This window comes from Cricetulus griseus, chromosome 2, assembly GCF_003668045.3.
Source record: "Cricetulus griseus strain 17A/GY chromosome 2, alternate assembly CriGri-PICRH-1.0, whole genome shotgun sequence".
NCBI lineage: Eukaryota > Metazoa > Chordata > Mammalia > Rodentia > Cricetidae > Cricetulus > Cricetulus griseus.
The window spans coordinates 212120648-212141290 of NC_048595.1; the positions used below are offsets into that span (position 1 = coordinate 212120648).

Below are 20643 nucleotides of genomic sequence, written 5' to 3' on the forward strand. Positions count from 1 at the left end.
AAGTGTTTTTACCTCTTGGCTATTTCTAGTCCCAGTTGTTAATGAGCATTTCTCCAGTCCGACAGCAATGTCCGTGGTGACATATACACTGATGCCCAACCAGCTGCACTGTGACACTAATGATATCTACACAGGGTTGGCGAGAAGAGATTCTAAAATCTTGCCTGGCAAGGCACAAGAGCCCCATTGCCCCACTGCCCCATGGGCACAGTGTGATGCCAGCCATTTAGTTCCTACTACACAGTATGAAACATCTCCTTTCATGTTGCCTGTTTTGATATCAACAGCATAGTGCCCTGGGAGGGGTTAGCAAGGCACTTTCATGAGGTCCAGAAGGGATCTACAAGTCCTGGTGCCAAAAGGACATTTTAGCAAAGTCTCCAAGAATAAGGAGGGGTTAAAGGCGACAAGCATGGTGGTGAGGATGTGCTGAGTAGGGAGTGGAGCACACAGAAACCTGGAGTGAGTTCTATGTGGCAGATGCTCAGTGAGACTCAGCTTGGGGAGCAGAGGAAGTTGGTCAGCTCTCTAGGGCTAGGACAGCTGGCCTCGTGTACTTAGTAAAGCACCTGAGACTTTACCCTAGGAGCTGTGATGGCTGATTCAGGTAGAGAGCAAACATGTTCCATGCTGCCTACAAGAGCAAACATATTCCCCGTCTATGCCTATGTCAGGCCAAGCACACTTCCTGTGGGAACAGCTAGCCTCAGATGTAAGCTAAGGGTGAAGCTCCAATCAAAATGGAATAAAGTCAGGTAGCAACCTGGTAAATGAGGAGACTGAGGGAAAAAAAAAAAAGCAAATGCCAGTCAAGGAACCTCTACAGGGAAAATCTGTAAAGAAGAAGCCAGAACTAATTGGGACAGGTTAAGAAGAGACTGAGGCCCTGGACCCTGGGATGGTTTCCCTCACAGACATCAGCTGGAGGAAGAACTATGCTGAGTATGAGGGGAGCATGGGTTGTCAACAGCCCTCTGAGCCACACTGAGCATTTTACATGAAGTGTTTGCTGAGATCTTCCTGGGCTCTCTGTAGGGATAGCTCTGTGATAACCCTAGGAAGGCCAAAGCAAGGGGCTGGGGCCATGTAGCTCAGGTGGTAGAGTATTTACCTAGAATGTACAAAGCCCTGGGTTCCATCCATGGCACCACATTAAAACTGGATGTTATGATTATACCTATAATCCTAGCAATCAAGAGACAGAGGCAGGGAGACAAGAAATTGGAAGTAATCCTGAGCTACATAGTGAGTCAGAGGCTAGTCTGGGCTACATAAGACCCTGTTGAGAAAAGGACTCACTCCTATGGGCCTGGCTCAGATAGCAAAGTGCTTGCTACATAAACATGACAGTCTCAGTTTATGTCTTCAACACCCACATAAAAAGCCAAGCATAGCATTGCACATCTGTAAGCCAGCTCTGGGAAGACAGAGACAGGTAGATCTCTATATCCAATTGGCTAACTAGCCTAGCTCCAGTGAGCTCCAGGTTCCATGAGAGGTTCTGTTGCAAAAAGTAAGGTAGAGAAAACTGAGGAACAAACTCAACACCTGCACACGCACGCATGCATGCACACACATGGATGGATACACACACCCAAGGCCAGAACATCACAGTGGGACATTATGCCAAGGTGGCTAGGCAGAAGGAGCAGGATGTTACCTCTCTAGGATGTGTTCATCAGGATTCTACCCCCACCTCTGGCACCAACCATGATAAAGCAGGCACGCAGGGCAGGGGCTGCTAGAATGTCATGCACTTGCCATCATATCCTGGCTGGAAGAAGGTCATGCAGCTCTGCCTGTATCTCAAGGGCGGTGTAGGGGGAGGGACGGTAAGAAGTGCAAGGCAGCCTCACTTCCTCCAGCAAGGGCAGGAGGGAAAGGAGAACCCTGCAGGGAGGGGCTGATGACATTCAAGGAGCCCACAACTGAATGTGTCTCGCTGGACTGCAGCCTGAGGGAGCAGACGGACATAGCTCAGCATCGCCAGGACACACTTAGGAAAGACTAGAAAAATGTGTTTGGCCAGAAGCACGCTGACCTGATTCTGAGGGTTGAAACTAGATTTCAAGGTTGGGAGGAAGGAGATAAGAGAGGAGGGGTAAAAAATTTTAAACTCAGTGAAAGGACGCATAAATTTATACAAAGTAGAAAAAATAATAGGAAAGGAGGAGTCCACAGAACCACAAGGCCAATGGGCAGCACTCAATGGATCTCTTTTTAGTTTTGTTTATTAATAGTGTCCTTCTGAGTACATGTGCAAGTATGTCACAGCACGTGTGCAGAGGTTAGAGGACTACTTTGTGGAGTCAGTTCTTACCGTCCACCTTTATACATAGGTCCCAGGGATCAAACTCAGGTCATCAGGCATGTGCAGCAAGCTTCTCTAGCCACTGAGCCATATAACTTTAAAGGATCTCTTCCCACCAGAGAAACAAACATTACAGGAGCAAGGGAGGTTGGGAAGCCAAGAGGGGATCCCATAAACATGAGATGTCAGAGAAACAAGGGGGCACCTTGTTCCTTATTATCTGGATACAAAAGGCTGTGCCGTCATGTACATCACAGAACTGGAGAGCAAACAATGAAGGAAAGAACTGAGCATGGTCACTAGTGCCTCCTACATTCCAAAGGCAGCTGAGCAGAGTCCTCCTAAAGGCCAACGCCACCTCCTCACCAGCTTTCCAAGACCTCTGCTGGATGTTGGGTCCACTGGGCAATGAGTGAAATAAAAATGGACACTACTATGTATTAGCATCTTTCCCACCTACAGGTCATGCTAGAAAGCAAATTAACATTACCCTTTTTTGTTTCCCCGTTCATACCATTAAGTCTCATGTTCCCATGTAAGACACGAGAAAGCAACTTCAGAGGGGGTTAATCAACATGTCCAGGAATACACAGGGGGAGGGAGCTAAATACAGGACATTCACCTTTACTAGGCTGCTCCCACCCCACCTTCGAGGGCCAGCAAGCAGGGAGAGACTGGGATATTTATGCCAATACCCCCATGTACCTGGCTGGCTGGCATAGGTTGCCAGGAATTATTTTGGTCCTGTGGTTTCCTCCCTGGCTTACAGATCTTATTGAATGTCTGATCACTCACCATAGACCTTCAAGCCTAGAAGTAAGACCATTTCCTATTTTCCTTAGCTGCTTCCTCAGGGCTCTTGAGCACTTATGATGGCCCCTTGACCTCCCAACACCTCTGCAAGCAGCCTTTCACTAAACTTCTCGGGTCTAGACCACTGTCTTCCTGCAGTACCTCACTGTCAAACAGAGCACAGAGGACAATGCTGGGACCCTGACCTAGATAGTCCTGCCCGAACATACCGTTATTCACAGGTACCATGGTGTGAAGGTGACTGAACCACAAAGGAGTAATACGTAATATTTCTGAAAATACCCAGCAACATACATACAGTGGACACAGATGTGTCAATGGCTGCTTTCATCAATGTCTCCAATAATGGAGTCCAACATCCACTTAAAAACATCTAGATTCAGTACATCTCTGGGTGGCTTCAATCAGTTTTAGTCTGTGGTAGTGTCCTGATGGCTCTGCCAGAACTTGGCTTTCAGACAGGTCTTACGAAACCACAGACTGGGCCAGCCAGCTCTACAATAGCTTCTCAAACAGTGCACATTCCAGGGACCTCCACAGTTTAGAGCTAATAACTAACACCATCAACTTGAGACTTGAGGTTTAATCGCATAAATCTGAGAAAGGTCCCAGGAGAAAAGACTCACAACTTTGAAAATTCTTTAGACTTTGCCTTTGGTGTTGGTCCAGCTCTTGATGTGTTCTTCACTAAGTTTTATCTAAAGCAGTCTTTCTTATCCCTGATAATGTGGGCATTTAGAGCCAAACAATTCCTTGTCATGGAGAGTAGTCCTTTATGTTATAGGATTTGCAGCCCTCTGGTTTCTCCTTACTAGAAACCCTTAACAGCACACACACACACACACACACACACACACACACACACACACACACACAAATGCTTGCAGCTAGAGAAATAGCTTAGTCCATAAAGTATCTTTCATGCAGTTAATCATGAGGACCTGAATTCAATACCCAGAATACAATAAAAGCTTGGCTTGGCGGTATTACACCCTTGTAATCCTAGTGCTAGGAAGACAGAAACAGGCAGATCTCTGAGGCTCTCTGGCCTTCCAGTCCCATCTAATCTTTAAATATTAGGCCAAGGAACCCTTATCTTAACAAATAAGTGGAATGACAGCTGATGTTGACATCTGACCTCCACATGCATGCATATGTGCTCCTATATGCACACAAACATACACACAATATATGTTTTATACACTATGTAGCCTAATATACCTTATATATATAAATATATATATATATATATATATATATATATATATATATATACACATGCACACACAATTTCTATTCCCCTCTTCCTTCTCAGATGACACTGTGGCTTCACAAAATAAAACAGCAGCAGCCAGTTGCAGGTTCAATTATTGTGCATCTGATGGAATACAGTAGATATGCTATTCCATGCTATAAACAGAAAGTGGGATGCTGTCCCAGGTTCTTACATTATTTACTGACATATTTGTGATTTTGAAGTCAGGTGATGGGACCATAAGCACTAGGTTATGAAGACCTCTTCTGAGCTGTGTAAATGTCTTTCCTAAGGTCAGACACACAGGTACTGTTCTGATTCCAACATATTGAATGGGATAGACTCTAATCCTAACTCATGCTTGGACAAGCCTTTCTTTGTGAGTGAAGACACTCCAAAATGACAGAGGTTTCCAGTAGCCTCTCTGGCCCTAGTCAAGCCCCAAAGAGAAGGACCAAGGGCATTGAAAGAGCAGTATAGCTACAAGAAACATGAGACAAGATGGTGGGGAAATGGTGAGGCAAGGAGAGGACCCAGAGGGCTAAGGGCACATTTCTTGTGTGTATTATCTAAAGGATGGGAAGGGGTTCAAAGAGATTGCCATCAAAAAGATACTAGAACCTTCTAGTCAGTTGATCTATCAGGCTGAAGCAGCCTTTTCCTAGAAGCTCCAACCTGGGAAGTCTTAAAAGAAGCCTGTTTGTCTCAAGCACACAAAATGCACTGCACCCTGAGTCTGGAGTGATCTAAGAATCAGGATTTTTAGGGCCTGCAAAACTACCGTGTTCATCTCAACTACACTGTAACCTTTATATCACTGTGTATATAGTAGTGTAGTGTATATGGGCAGGGAGAGGCGCCCAAGGAAAAGAAGAAGTTGTTACTAAGGCCCTGAGCCAGAGATGGATACCAGGTAGAACTCAGACTGTCATTTATCGTTGCTTTCAAGGTCTCAGTCATTGGATGAAAGACTGAAGATCCTCATTGTTCCAGCCCCTAGAACTTCCCGACTATACCAGAAAATATCAGATAAGGTTCCTGCCTTGAATGAAAAACACCCATGTCTCCCCTAGCCTCCCAGTGTAAGCAGGGCCTTACATTCCTTACACCCTCTTTATTAAGTAAGAACAAGCAAATTAATTGCTATTCAAAATGTTAATTTTTTGCTTGCCCTAGGCAGACATTAGAATATAAAGCTGATGGTAAAGTTTGGTTAAAAACCAGTGTCCTTCAATGTTGGGTAACAACCGCCTATGGACTTCCCATGCTTCTATGTCCTGGGAAGCAGAGGCACTGACAGCCCTTCTTCTGGGATGGCTTTCTAAGGATGTGAATAGAGAAAAAATATCCTTGGAACACAGAAATGGGAGAGAGAAAAAGAATATAAACATGAGAATGAATGAGACTATTTATTTCACTGTCCACCACCCATGTCTCTCTGGGATGAGGCAAAAGCATCATTACTGCTAAGCTGAGAGCTGCTCTTTTCAGGTTTCTCACAGTACATGTCTAGGCAACACTAGCCCATGTTCACATCACCATGAGAACCAAGACTGGGAAAAAAAATGGCACAAGTGGAGGTTCTCTAGTTACCTCTGTTGTTAGAGGAATACAGTTCTTATCTCTGACTCCGGAGTTCTGTGCTTTCTGCCTGTATCTCTGAAGTTGTCACAGCCCAGCTTATCAGCTTACACATCACAGAAAGTCCCAAGGCTTTCAAAATTCTTGACAATAGTTGATTAGAAAGTGCCAGCTTCCCCAGCTTCCCCAAAGTTGTTTGTACTTTCTCTTTACCTAAGGTTTATATTTTATCCAATTCAAAAGACTCAAGACTTCAGTAGGCCAAAATATGGCACAAAAGGGGGTTGGAGAGACAGCTCAGCAGTTAAAAGCACTGGCTGCTCTTGCAGAGGTCCCAGGTTCAATTTCCAGTACCCACATGGTGTTTCACAACCGTGTGTAGCTCTAGTCCAGATAATCCACTACCCTCTTCTGGCCACTGCATGCACATGGTGTATATGCACACATTCATGCAAAACACTCACACATACAAAATAAAAATAACTTTATAAAAAGAAAAATACAGCACAAGAAAAAACATTTCAGGCAACTGTCGCTATCTCCAACTTGGAATAATTTTGTCTTTTCCAGTGGGTACAATTACTTTCAGTGAGGGTGTACAACAGCACCCTGGCCTTGGATGGAGCTCCTGAAGGATTTGGTCAAAGGAACTGAATGGCAACAATTAGCTTCAGACAGGTGAAGAATGAGGAGGAAGTACAGCTTTGAGTCCCACAGCCACAGGAATCAAGTTTCTAGACAATTAATAAAACACGGGACTGAAGGTGTCCAAAAGTTTCATGCTCACAAACCAGCAAGTATGAGGCTGATGACTGACAGTGTTCCACAGCTGCTAGGCCAGGTGGGAACAGGATGCCAGATGTTTCTACCTCATGCCACATGGATTAAGTAAACTAAGACAGCATCTGTAACCTGAAGGAGACCCAAACAGCACACAACAAAGGTGACTGTGACACTCAGTTGATAATACTAATGAGGAATACAGTCAAGACGATGGATGGATGCCTTTGTGAGACATGATCATTCATTTAAATGGACTGAACATTTCATGACAGAACCGTATGCTTATACTTTATTTCTAGGGGCCAGGAAGTATATGCTGGAGGAATTGTCTTACTTTAAGTTCCTGGATTTGAGAAGGGAAGTATCAGTAAATCATTGTCAATCATCTCTACAAATGCTTCCAGGTGAATATTTGATTGGATTAGCCATCTCTCTCATCCCCAGAGTCAAAGCGTTTTTTGGAAATACCTTAAGATGAATATATTTTCTTAAATTTTAGGAAGTACACCCACATTGTCAGACATACCTCTAAATTCTTTTCTCAGCATGCATATGTGGGAAATGACACAGATAACCTGCCAATTGTATGTTCCTCAAGGCTTGTGCATAAAAGCCCATATAAACTCTCAACGGTAGCTTCCTTCCATTGGGAAAAGTAACTTCTCTCTATCTGGCCTCAGGAGGGCCCTGCATATGTGTGTGTGTGTGTGTGTGTGTGAGAGAGAGAGAGAGAGAGAGAGAGAGAGAAGGAGCATGGTGGGAGCACAGTTCCCACTCCCCAGAGACACATCTAGGGGATTTATCTATCTAGCCGGGACATATCGCTGGGACCACCAACACAATCGCTGGCTTTCCGGCCAGTGCTTTGACTTTACTCTGTTCCCATGCAATGAATTCCCTGGCTATGACTCATTTGGGATGCTAGTCACTTATCTCAGTGCTGTGACAAAATATCTGACACGGGCAACTTAACGAACTTGGGTTATTTTGGAGGATGGTTCCAGAGTATAGTCCATCGTGTTAGGGACATAATGGGGCAGGGCCTAAGGCAGCCAGCCACACATTTAATCCACTGTCAGAACCACAGAGAGAAATGAGCAGGTGGGCCCAGGTTTCTGTTTCTCTTTTATTGAATTCTGGACCACAGTCTGTGGAATAGTACCACCCACTGTGGGTGGGTCTTCCCACAGTAACTAAAGTTAGTCTAATCCAGATGATCCCTCACAGATATGCCAAAAGGCTTAGCCCATCAAGTTGACAATTGAGTTTAAGCACTACACTTGACTAAACTTCTTACTCATGAACATACATATTATTCCTTTTAATTCTCTGTAAAACTTAAAAACAAATCATATCAAAGAATGTCATCCAAACAGGAACCCTTCAACTTGATCAGCAAGAATAGCCTTGATTCTGGAGTCATCTGTGGGTTTCAGAATGATAATAGGAAATAAACTTATCATATACTCTGTTGCAAGTACTCAGGTCTCAATGAAACACCAGCCTATCAGACCAATGGCTGGAGAGATGCTTTACTATGTTTACCAAAAGCAGTGGCTGATTGCATTAGTACAGCACTGTGCTAGGAAGAGCACATATAGATGTCAGTGCCTCACTTGGGTCTGCTAGTTTGACATAAGAGGGAAATACCCAGACCATGACAACTAAGACTAGGCAGTTTGGGGACACACATCTGCTGTAAGCTGCAAAAGGGCCAGATGGAAAAATACTTCAGCACACACTGTCTTGATGGTAGGGGCCAGTGGCATCATTTACACAAAAGTTACAGCATACTTAGCTGAGACTGATTTAAAGAGCTTGCTAGATAGTACATAATGCTATCAGTATTTAACCATTCAGTCTCCCCTTCTCAAGTGTGTATTTTATAAGGAGAATTAAAAGGAACTCCAGTGTTTTTATGCCTCTCTTTTGCTTTGAATTTTTTGAGACAGAGTCTTATGTATCCCTAGATCATAGCATGTTGCCAAAGCTAGCTTTGAACTCTTGATACTGCTGCCTCCACCTCCCCTGCACTTGGGATTACAGGTCTGTGCCACAGTGCCTGGCTCTTATACTTCAGAAGTTCTTCAGAATCTGAGTAAATAATTATAAGCTGGATGTGGCCATTAATGTCACAGACTCTTGAGGTAGACTCAGGCAGATCAGGAATTCTAGGCCATGCTTTGCTATGTAGGGAGGCTGGAGACCTACCTACAATGCATGGGACCCCATTTCAAAGAGCTAAAACCAAACAGCCAAAGAACAGCTACAAAGTGACCTATCATCTTGAAGCATACAAGGTTATCAATAAATACTTAGATTTTCCCTTTCTTATCAATATGACTCTGAAATGCTGGCTTTGTGCAAATACTAGGGAGAGGATAGGCAAAGGGATGGCAATGGCAAAAACTAGAACCACAACACACAGCTTGTGCCACTGTGACTTCTCATACCCTGGGATGCAGCTCTGTCCATGGGCTCCTCTTCCGGCCCTGCCAGTTAACAGCCAACATGAATCTTTCTTTGCATTTTATCCTCAGGACACTACAGACCATGCCATCTTCCCTGCTACCCAAACACATGACTAGATATTCAACAGGAGCCCTGGGGAGGAAGGGGGGACATGACAGAACCATGAAGTACACTGTGGTCATATGCTCCAGAAATGACCAAGGATGAAGAAGCACGTCAACCCTTGGCACATGGAGAACACAACAGTACCAGGTGTTTAGTGCAGGACAAACATCTGGATGTGTGGTTATACATGTTATTCTTCCTCCGGATGTTGGACTATTGCAAATATTAGGGAGAGACAAAAAGTTACTTGGGAAAACTGAAAATGAGATCTGATAGGAAAAAAGTGACTAGTCACTGGAGGCTGCAGGGTGTTTCCAACAACAATAATAAAGCAGGAGGGACAAACTTTTGTCACTTCAGCTTTGTAGTTCTGTCAAAAGGAAGAGTCTCCAAATCAGTAAGAACTCTCAGCAGTTCTTGTAAAGATCTTTCTCTTACAGAATTCTTTCTGGATCATTACCATTCTTGATTTATATATAATCATGTGTGCAAGTTTGTGTATAAATATGTGGGGGTGTCTTCGTTGATCACTTTTCCATCTTAACTTTCAAAACCGGATTCCCCCTCCTCCCACTGAACATGGAGCTCACTGTTTGGCTGGGCTGCCAGACTAGCAGGTTCCAAGGACTCATCTGCCCCTCCCTCCATGGTGGAAGTATGGATGCAACCATTACATCTGATTTATCTGAATTTTTAATGGGTGCTGGGGATCCAAACTCAGAGCCATTGCATTTGGACAGCAAACACTTTACTGACATAGTCATCTCCCCCTACCCTCATTTCCAATACAAAAAAAAAAAAAATCAATTACACATGAAGACAAGGAAGTCAGAATGTTGTGGTCCCAACTCATTCATATTACAATTAATCAATGTAGGACACACAGTCACCTATATATATCTTGAAAGACCCACTGGTTCCCCCCACCCCTGCCACCAAGGGAATTCAAACAATTCCACATGGTGGTGTTTCATTGATGTACAGGTGTATAAATTAAAGCCTTGTATCGTGTTTCACACCCAAACTTCACCAGTGTGATTTTAGTCAAATATCTTCTTCATCTCTACTAATCCTCCCACTGAAGAGAAAAATAGCATTTGCCATTTATTGTTCTGAAAGCTTATTGAAAAAAGTTCATACTGATTAACATATAGGGCTAATATAGCGATATGTACATATATATAGCGTGTGTGTGTGTGTGTGTGTGTGTGTGTGTGTGTGTGTGTATTATTTTCTGTGTTCTGGGATTTTAAAATATAGTTTTTTCTTAGATAGGATGGCCTCAGGCTCAACTCTAGTTAGACATAATCCTTGAGGAACTATCTCCTGCAGCAAACATTGAGTGGTTTAAAAATCTGAGGACAAACAATATTTACAGGTACCACCAGTCCCATCTGTTTTGGACTGTTCTATATTTCACAGTTTAGATCATCCTTTCCTAAACAGCTGGAGTTACAAGTTAGAGTTTAAAGTCCCCAGATTAAGCACTGAACCACAACTTTGCCAGAGGCAAATTTTTATACTGCCCGTGGAAATGCCAAATAGATAAAACCATGACCTTAAGGCAGTGTTTGGGAAGCTCCTAGTTGCCACAGAATGGCCTGCTTTCTCAGACTCATTATTTTCAGACTGAAATTACTCATCCATGACTGAGCCATCTGCCTGGGACAATCCTCCATTGGGTCAGGACCCAGGAGTAACTAGACATACTGCAAACTTTGGAGGGAGATAGCTTGCTCCTGTCCAGTAGACCCTGAGGCTAGGAGAGCCAGCACAAAGTTGGATAGACCGTCTTTCTATTGCACCCAGTACTGCTGAGGACATGGAGCCCTGCCTTGCCTGGAGAAAGCTGTAGGTGACAATTAGCCAAACCTCCCAGAGTTGAAAGCTCAGTGTCTCAGCTGCCTTCAGCTGGCTATGTCTGCATCAGGCTGTAAGCCATAGCATTCGGTGAAACCCAACAGAGCTGGCGGTGCTATGAATATATTGTGCAAGCGCCTGTGCCGACAGTTGTGCTTTGTATTAACATGAAAGAGAAAGGCCCCCAATACAATGCACAGAGCAATCAGGAAGGCAGCTGTGGTTCAAGGCTGCAGTGAATGACATTGCTAACAAAATTTCTCCAGGGAGAACCTGCTTGTCTACACATAAGCTTGTAGAAACACAGGCATCTATGCGTGCATACACACACACACACACACACACACACACACACACACACACACACACACACACACACACACACGATATGTGTTAGCAAATTTCATTATTTTTCTTTTTAGTATTTATCATCTATTATCACTGTGTCCTAATTTTTTTTTTATTCCCATCAACTTAAAATGAGATGGTTCTTAGGGTAACAAGGTTTAAAAAGTGGTCACCTTGAAGGGCAAAGCTACATATATCCAAATCATGAAAAACTAAATACTTGGTATTTAGGATTATCAATATCAGTCTAATTTTGTATATTCTCATGTTTTAATGACCACAGGTGGATGACTTTTATAAATGAGTTTTGCTTTCATCTAAGTGGCTCTGGAGACCTCTCGTATGTCAGTGACAGCACAGGCTGCAGTCACCCTGAAACTCACCTGTCCTGCTGTCTTCATGTTAGCTTGTATGCTGGACTCCTGAGGAAGCCCGTTGATGGTGATGGTCACGTATGTTTCCCTCTCCCAGCACTCACCTTGGGGGTACTGAAGAGTGGGTGGGGAGGAGGGCACTGTAAGAGCCTCTTGCGAGTCGGCAGATGAAGGACTCTGGCTTGACGGGGAAGATGAGGCAGGGACTGCTGGCAAACTCAGGTCCAAGGAGAGGTCAGCTCTGCCCCGACTCACGCTCCGGCTTCTCTGCTCTTTCTCGTGCGTCTCGGCTGCCAACTGCTCCAAGTATTTGTATCTGAAAGTTAAATTCCAAAGAGTTTCCGTAAAAAGAAAGAGGAGCCGGTGGCTGACGCTTGTTTATGGATGAAACACCTGCAGAGTGAGCTAGTTTCCTGATGCATGGAGCAGAGTGCAGGGCTGACTGGAGGGTCAGTCTGCCAAAAGCACACAGCAAAGCCAAGATGCTAGCGACTAAAAACCCTGCATCATTCATAAGCGAGTAAGTGAGGACAAATGGCAACATCACACAAAAACGGATCCCGGTTCACTGCTGTGGAATCTTCATTCTCCTTTGAGAGCACATTTATACAAATAATAATAACAATAATAAACTAGCAAATAATGACCCGAAAAAGGCTCTGGCAGTGACAGCTGAGAACTGAACCCCCGTGGAGTTCACAGCTGTGAAGTGGGAGGGTTTCTTGGTGTGGAAGAGAGAAACAGTGCCCCCAAATACCAAAAGGGGGCTGCTTGGACAGAAGCCTTTCGGAATTCCTGAACCTGCTTCAATGCTAACAGCAATGCAACTGGAATTCACTTTGTTCTCTTAGCATAGCCCCATGGAAACTTTTTTATATTCTAAAATATTTCTGAGCAAGGCTCAGACATCCAATAGCTTGGACCTGACGTCACATACAGTTTATTCATCAAAGTCAGTTTAAAAGAACAAAGATACATCTGTTTTGCATTGCAGGCAGGCAGAACCCACTAACTGTTTATTAAGAACAGCTACCAATCATCTTCCTCATAGTGCACTTTATAGATCAGACCAAAATAACTTCGAAATGTGTGCTTCTTCCAGATGTCTACATAGAAATAATGCACAAGTTAAGCTGGGGCAGGTTTCCATCTACCCCAATGTACCCATCACTCTATGCCTATGCCTTAATGCTCCCTCACAACACCTCCGTCAGCCACCAGGGACCCCACCCAGTCCCAGGACATGACACTCCCTATTCGCCAGGGTGACAACTGCAGAGGTCATAGTGAAAGTCTTTAAAGTCATTTGATATTTAAGAAGCATGTGACTGTAGTTGGGAAGGAAGCTCAGTTGGTTAAATGTGTGCCTTTCGAATATGAAGAGCTGGATCTCTGGGGTTCTCATCTAAGAGCTGGATATGGTGTCATGTTCTTGTAATCTCAGTGCTGGGAAATGAGAAACAAGCGGATCTCCAAGGCTTACTAATGAGCCAGCACAGCATACTGGGGCAGCTCAGGCCAGTCAGAGTCACTTTCTCAAAAAACAAGGGAGACAGCACCCAAGGAACAACATTTAAGATTGACCTCTGACCTGCCCACAAGTGCACATGTGCACACACAGAAACATGCACTTCTAAGTCTCAATCTTTAGGAGTGTGTGGCCTCCTCTGTCACCTTCGCCCCACTCCCCACCCCCCACCAAGGCAGGCTGCCCTGCAGGCTATGCCAGCATGCATCTCTTCCTCTGTGGAGCCTGCTTGGACCAGCACAGCTGCAAGCGATCTCAGCTTTGCCTCTGAACTCATGTCGGATATGTAGCCCATTCAGTTCTGATGGCATTTTACATTTACTGCCTGGCATATTTAGTAGGCTCTTCACATGTGTACGCCTGTTTGCAACAAGTAGATAATACACTTTGGGAGATCAGGGAGGGCACCCTCTTTGGTTCTTTCCGTCGGCACCTTGCCTGAGTCTGCCGATGGGAAGTAGGCAAAGTGTGCATGCGGAAAGCTGAGAATCCCCCACTTGCAGAGGCTGAGCTGCAGTCAGGAGGCCTAGAGTTGCATGCATCCCCTCTCACTGACCAGAGAGCCTGGGAAGACCAGGAATGGGTTGTACACCAAAGCTTGGTGTTGAGAGTACTGGGGGGTGGGGTGGGGTGGGACAGAGCTGTCCTCAGAAAGGCTACAGTCTTACTGTCCTGCTAATGGTGGTATTGTGATAGTGTAGGAGATTTGAATTCCGGAGCAGAAAAGCAGGAAGCACATTCTCAAGTGAAAGCTTTCCAAATTACCTTAACAAACAAAGCGAAACAACAAACCCACTGGCTCCCTAGGATAGCCACTTCTTGTCCCACACCTGATCCTACCAAACCATTTTGACCTTTCATTTCATCTGGTCCAGCCCTCATCTTGGCCTTCCACACCATCCTCTGTGGGCAGCTAGGTTGGCAGGCAGGGGCTGCCAGCCAGTGGGTTTAGATAAGTTTTTGGCAGGAATCCAAAGGGCTGCTCTTCCAAGAGATTGTTAGCTATTCACAAAGACTATTCCTGGGTCTAACCATATGTTTAAATGGCTAAATGGTCAAGTATATATATGACAGGTGTACTTTGTACACATACACACTCTTTAAAATAACTTTTTTAGGTTTATTTATTTTATGTGTATGGGTGCTTGCCTGTATGCATATTCATGCACCACATGTGTTCCTGGTATTTGGGGCAGATCAGAAGAGGTAAGTCAGATCCCCTGGAATTGGAGTTACAGATGGTTCTGAGCCATCATGTGGGTGCTGGGAACCACACCTGGGGCCTCTGTGAAAGCGGCAAGTGCTGTAAACTACCGAGCCATCTTTCCAGCCCCAGCTCACACATGTTTAACAGGGCTGCCCCTATTGACTCTAGGCCATGGTGATCAGGAAAATTTTTTCTTGAAGAAAAGCAGCAGTGTTTGTCTGCAGTGAGAGATTAGAGAGATGAGGGTGGTAGGCTGGTACACATGAAAGTCACCGTAGTAGTGAGAAATGTCACAGCTTGATCACCCTCCTGGGCAGGAAGGTAGATACATGGCATGACCTTTTCATACACAGTGACTCTTAAAGCCATGTACTCAGGGGCCCAAACACATCGAGTCTTGGGAGTCACCAGCTCATGAGATCACTGTCACATGTCCCGGATGCATTATGAAGTGACACCAACCATAAGACTATGACGAGGTTGACACCCAAAGCACTAACCTATGTTTGTAGAGCCCAGGCCCACTCTGCTCCTCCATCAATCTTCCCTGTGCTCTCTCCTTTGTTTAGTCATTCATTGTTTCATTTGTTTATTGAACATTTGTCAATGTGCCTGTTATGTGCTAAGGACTGTAACAGGCACTAAGGAACTAATAATAAACAAGAAAAATACCCCACCCTCATGCAGCTAACAGTGCGGTGGGAGAGAGAGAGGCTAATAAACATTTGGGATGAACTCTGACACCCAGAAGGTATCCAGGGCAGGACTAGAACTTCAGCACAGTCTCTGTTTACTGAGCCCCCACATGTCCTATATGAGCCAGTCCTACTCGCCAATGACTTTTCCCCCTGTCCTCCTACCCAGGTCTTGCTCCCACTGAGTTCCGGCCCTCTCCTATCTCTTGGGCCTTCCAGCAGTGCTCAGCATCCTGTCTTATGGTTCCTGGACCACCATCATCAAGAGCATCCTATTTCCAATTTTCTAACACATCCCCAATCTTCCCTTCTACTCTTTTCTGGTGAACCCTTGTTTCCTCAGACTAGTCAAACCAAAACCAGAAAAAGGGCTGGCTCAGACTGTGAGGATATGCCTGGCTTTGTCTGCTGAAGCCTGTGTAAGCTGAGAGGTAGGATGTGGGGGAAGGCTACCATAGGGCATAGAGAGCCTGCTCTTGCACCTGCTGAGATGACCACCTGCTGTGTAGAGGGGAATTCTGGGAGAAGAGGAGAGGGTATCAAGGGTAGAGCAGGAGTGGGAGAAGGGAAACAAACTCCTATTTGAAAATTCCAGGAATAAGCAAAAGTTTGAATGGTGCATAGCCAGAGAGCCTGACACTCCCAGCAGGAGCCAACAAGACTGTCTTGCCTGTGTGGACATAGCCTGACAGTCTGTCAGAAGCTCAAAAGTACAGAATCTAGAGAGAAAACTAAATGCATAAAATTCAAACTTCCTTAACCCAGGCAGGGGGTGGGGGGATCAACAGCATTTTAGTAAGAATGTATGCCTGCCTCCCCATTATCTGAAGCTCTCTTAGCAGAGAAAGAAGACTTTCTCACTTTGTCACCAGCACCTTTCACTCTGGATTTACTGGCCACCACTGGTTATTAGGATGACAGTAATCTAATAGAATGTAGGAAATAAACCAATGTTTTATTCATGAGGCTGACTTAAGCATCTAATTTTTTAATTGAGCACAGACAGTCTCCCCTGTTGCCTGACTCAGACTGTCTTGATCTATTTAGCTGATGGTGTCTAAAACATTAGCACAATTCCACAGCACATTGGCACAGGCCAGAAATGGTTAGCCTCCCACTAGGCTCCAGTACAAAAGGCATAAACTAAACCTATCCCTCTCCCCATACTATATCGCCATCTGGTGACAGAGTTAGTAACTGCAGGTTGTATCAGGGAAGGGGTAAAAACTTTGGCCTGTACATTTCCATAACCAGTGTCCTCTGTTTATCTTAAGCTATCACAAACTTAATATGGGAACTTGACAGTTTGTAATGGAGTTAAATTAATGAACTAAGGCTGGGGAGATGATTCAGCAGTTAAGAGCCTTGGCTGCTCTTTCAAAAGACCAAGGTTCTATTCTCAGGTCCTACATGACAGCTCTCAATCGTCTGTAACTCCAATCTCAGGGGATCTGACAACCTTTTTTGGCTTCCAAGGGCACCAGGCATGCACATGGGGCACAGATATTCATGCAAGCAAAACACCCATGCACATAAAAAATAAAATGGACTAAGTTTGCAGCTTGAAGAGTTTTAAATTAAGCTATTAGTTAAGTCATGTGTTTATTTTTAAAACTACATTCTCCCTCTGTCTCTGTCTGTCTCTGTCTGTCTCTGTCTGTCTGTCTGTCTGTCTCTCTCTCTCTCTCTCTCTCTCTCTCTCTCTCTCTGTGTGTGTGTGTGTGTGTGTGTGTGTGTGTGTGGTGTATGACATGCATGTGGGGGCCAGAGGAAAACTTGCAGAATGCAGTTGGTTCTCTCCATCATGTGTGTCCCAGGGATCAAACTCAGTTCATTAGACTTGGCACAAGTACCCTTACTCACTGAGCCCTCTTGCATGGTATCATTTATTTATTCCTAAGTGCCCACTATGAGTACCAAACACTGCAGTGGCTATTTGGGAATGGTTCCTATTATGGAGAACATGAAAGCACTTCAGGAGGAAGGGAAGTGATCAGTGATAAAAACTCAAGGGTCTTCTGCACTTGGGGACAATATCTGGCATGTCACATGTGCTCAATTATCGATTGACAGAATGAACATGGACCATGTGAAGTCTTTACACAGTAAAGACACCTGATCTACACTCCAGAGTGCTGGTACAGATGTTTCAAGTATGGTTAATGGAGGCATCATGTTTGGTCAGCTATGAATTACTTATGGAATGACAGTCCCTGAGCAGTTAGTGCCTAGTGTCACTACCATCTTGGTTTGTTAGTGCTCACTAAGATATTCAATGACAAAAGTCATCCAGAAATGAAGTTTTCAGAACACAACTCCATCACTGTGACATGTGACTATAGCTAACATATGTCAAGATGGAATGATAATATGCTCAATTTGAAAAGGGTTTTGGAGCATAGATTTTCCATGATGGCCTCTTTGGATCTCTGATTTCTGTCAGTTGCCATACCTATTATAAACCCAGAGTTTCTTGGAATATAAAGCAAGGAGTACAGATGTTTGCAAATATCATCCATGCAATGCTGAGGTGCCTTGGGTGAGGTTAATGCTTCTCAGGGGGCTCTGCATGCAAAGTCACATGATACCTCATTACAAAGCAAAGAAAACAGATACGCACCTTTCTTCTCTTGCTTGTCTTTGTTCCTCTCTTTTGTCTAGATATTCTCGGCTAGAGGAAGTGTTCAGAGCAAATGAAAAGAGGAGAATAATAGACTTAGATGTTCATAAGATTATGAAGCAATTATTAAAAGGAAAAGCTTTAGAAAATGAAAATTTGTCATAGTTGAATGCTAAAAATTTAGAGGCCACTTCAAACATGCTAAACACAACGAATTTTTTTTTTTTTTTTTTTTTTTTTTTTGTCAATAAAAGGGCAAGGAAGTGAGGAGAGCAGGAAAACATCAGGCTCACTCAGAAACACCACTCCTCACTCCATTTTCACCCAAGGCCACTGGAAGGTCTGACTTCATGCTTTCACTTTTATTTACACCCACAATATGTCCAACATTGTTCAATTTTAATGTTTCATCTTTCTAGTCCTGCTGGTGAGGTTCCAACTTGAATCTAAGTTTAAGACTAGCTGGCCACTTGCCTTTCAGCAGTCTGTTTTCCTGGAGAGTCTGCACATCATGGATGTCTGCACTGGACCTCATAATGTAGGTGATGGTATGTAATAACATCAGAAAGACTAAGGGAAGTGTAGATTGGCGAGGATGCAGCAAGGATACAGATTGCTGTGCAGAAGCATCCATATTCATTGCCTTTCAAGCTAGAAACACAGCATCTTCTAAGCCAGGAACTTAGAGCTCCATCACTAAAGCACATGAAGCCAGAGGATAACCCTGAGATGTGCAAAAGGCATGAGGCACGTGACCAATTCACTCAGACTGAGAGGTGGGTAGGCAGCCAGAGAGAGCCACCCCTGGGGTGGGGAGGCATTCAGGCTTCTGTGCTTCCCTATTTAATCCTCTTTCTATTCAGATTCTCAAATATGGGGCCATGGTTACCATAACGCACTGTCACCTACGGTTGGTCAGTCTGTCCTGATGACTAGTATTCTTCATGGACAAGGGGGTCACTTAGCCTGGTTCTCACATGAAGACCAAAGCAAATGGTGATTGGTGATAAGCTACCTTAAAATGGGTCGTTGGTGTCAGTCCCCAGTCCATGTGCATGTAAACACATGAACAACATGAGTTTGAATGTTACAACATGCTCTCGGGCTATCTTCCTGCTCTCCTGGGGCTCCAATGACACAAATGACAGGGATTTGGGTGTTATTCCAAGGATTTCTAGGACTTCTTTCCTCTCATTCTTTGTTTCAATGGGTACACTGGGCCTCCTCTCATTCAATTCTACTGCCTGGCTCATGCAACCAAGTCATTACTTTTTCTCTGCTTCAGTTTCATGTGCTTCTATTTGGCTCTGCTCACATCTTTACAAAGGCTTGTTGCTCAGTTGTTTCAAGTATGATTCTGTTACTCTTTTTTCAAACTTACTAGTAAAACATCGTATATTAACATTCCACTGTAATATATTGGGAATGAATAATTCTAATATAGTTTGTCATATAGATCAATTATTTCCATGAATAGCTTGTAGCAGATATGTGTTCGCCCTTACTCTTGCAACACACTCACAATAGCTACTTTAAAACCTGCCTGATAATGACATCATCAGGGTCCCTTCTGTAGTTATCATCATTCCATTATCTTTCTTCTTTGTGCTGAAATTTCCCTAGCTCTTTGTGACAGGCTGTTTTGTATTACCTCTGTATTTCTTAAATCTACAAGATTCCGAGGATCTAAGTTCCAAAAATGATACTCATTCTTGTTTTCCTTTTCAGATAATCAACAGATTGGGTTCCCCGGTGAGTTCTGAAGCACCTTATGATATGGGCTCCAGTATTAGCTCAGTTCTCAGTGGTTTCTACTGGGTCAGATCAGGCCTTGTGCACTGCCCAGCAGTCTGGGTGGTATTCCCCTCTCCAGCTAGTCCTCAGAGCTGGGCTTGCTATTTATGCCAGGAGAATCAGAGATGGCTTGTAGCTCAGGAAGTTCCTGGTTCTTGTGTTCCTTGTCTCTGTCTCTCTCTCTCCTCTCCTTTCTCTCTCTCTCTCTCTCTCTCTCTCTCTCTCTCTCTCTCTCTCTCTGTGTGTGTGTGTGTGTGTGTGTGTGTGTGTGTGTGTGTGTGAGTGTGTGAAGGTCAGAGGAAAACCTTTGGTTATTCCTCAGAAGTCACTATGTGCCTTGTTTGGTTTTGTGGGTGTATTTGCCTGTGCATTCAGAGGCTAGAGGTGGATGTCAGGGATCCTGCTTTATCACTCTCCACCTTATTCCTTTGAGACAGGGTCTCTCACTGAACCTGGGCTAAGCTGGGATAGCAAGCCCCACTAATGCCCTTGTCTTCCCCAGCTCCCTGTAAAGCCTCCACAGCACAAGGTTTACAGGCCTGCATGCATCCAGACTTAGCTTTTTCTGTGGATGCTGGAATCTAATATCAAGTCCTCATGTGATGTAGCAACCACCCTTACCCACTGAGCAATCTCTCCAGCCCTACCTCAGTGCTCCCCTCTCCAGTGCCCACCCTTTGTGAGACAGAATGACTCATAGGCCCAAAGCTTACCTAAGGAAGCCAGGATGGCTGGCCACAGAGCATTCTCACAGGGATTCCTCATCTCTGCCTCCCTGGCACCGGGTGACAAGTATGTGCCACCACAGATAGATTTATCACACAAGTTCTAAGGGTTAAAGTCAGGTTTGCATGTTTTCATGGCAAACACTGAATAAACTAGCTTTCTCTGTTGCTG

At 44.3% G+C, this 20643-nt stretch overlaps 1 protein-coding gene across 1 annotated transcript in view; it reads right to left on the minus strand.

Moving 5' to 3' along the window:
* Positions 1 to 20643, minus strand: part of Fhod3 (formin homology 2 domain containing 3) — a 418808-nt gene that overhangs the window by 56499 nt on the left and 341666 nt on the right. Inside the window, exons 12-13 of the mRNA XM_035440244.1 lie at positions 17953 to 18003; positions 12007 to 12218 (exon numbers count right to left, since the gene is read on the minus strand). Coding sequence (XP_035296135.1) covers positions 12007 to 12218; positions 17953 to 18003 — 263 coding nt within the window. The remainder of the gene's footprint in view (positions 1 to 12006; positions 12219 to 17952; positions 18004 to 20643) is intronic.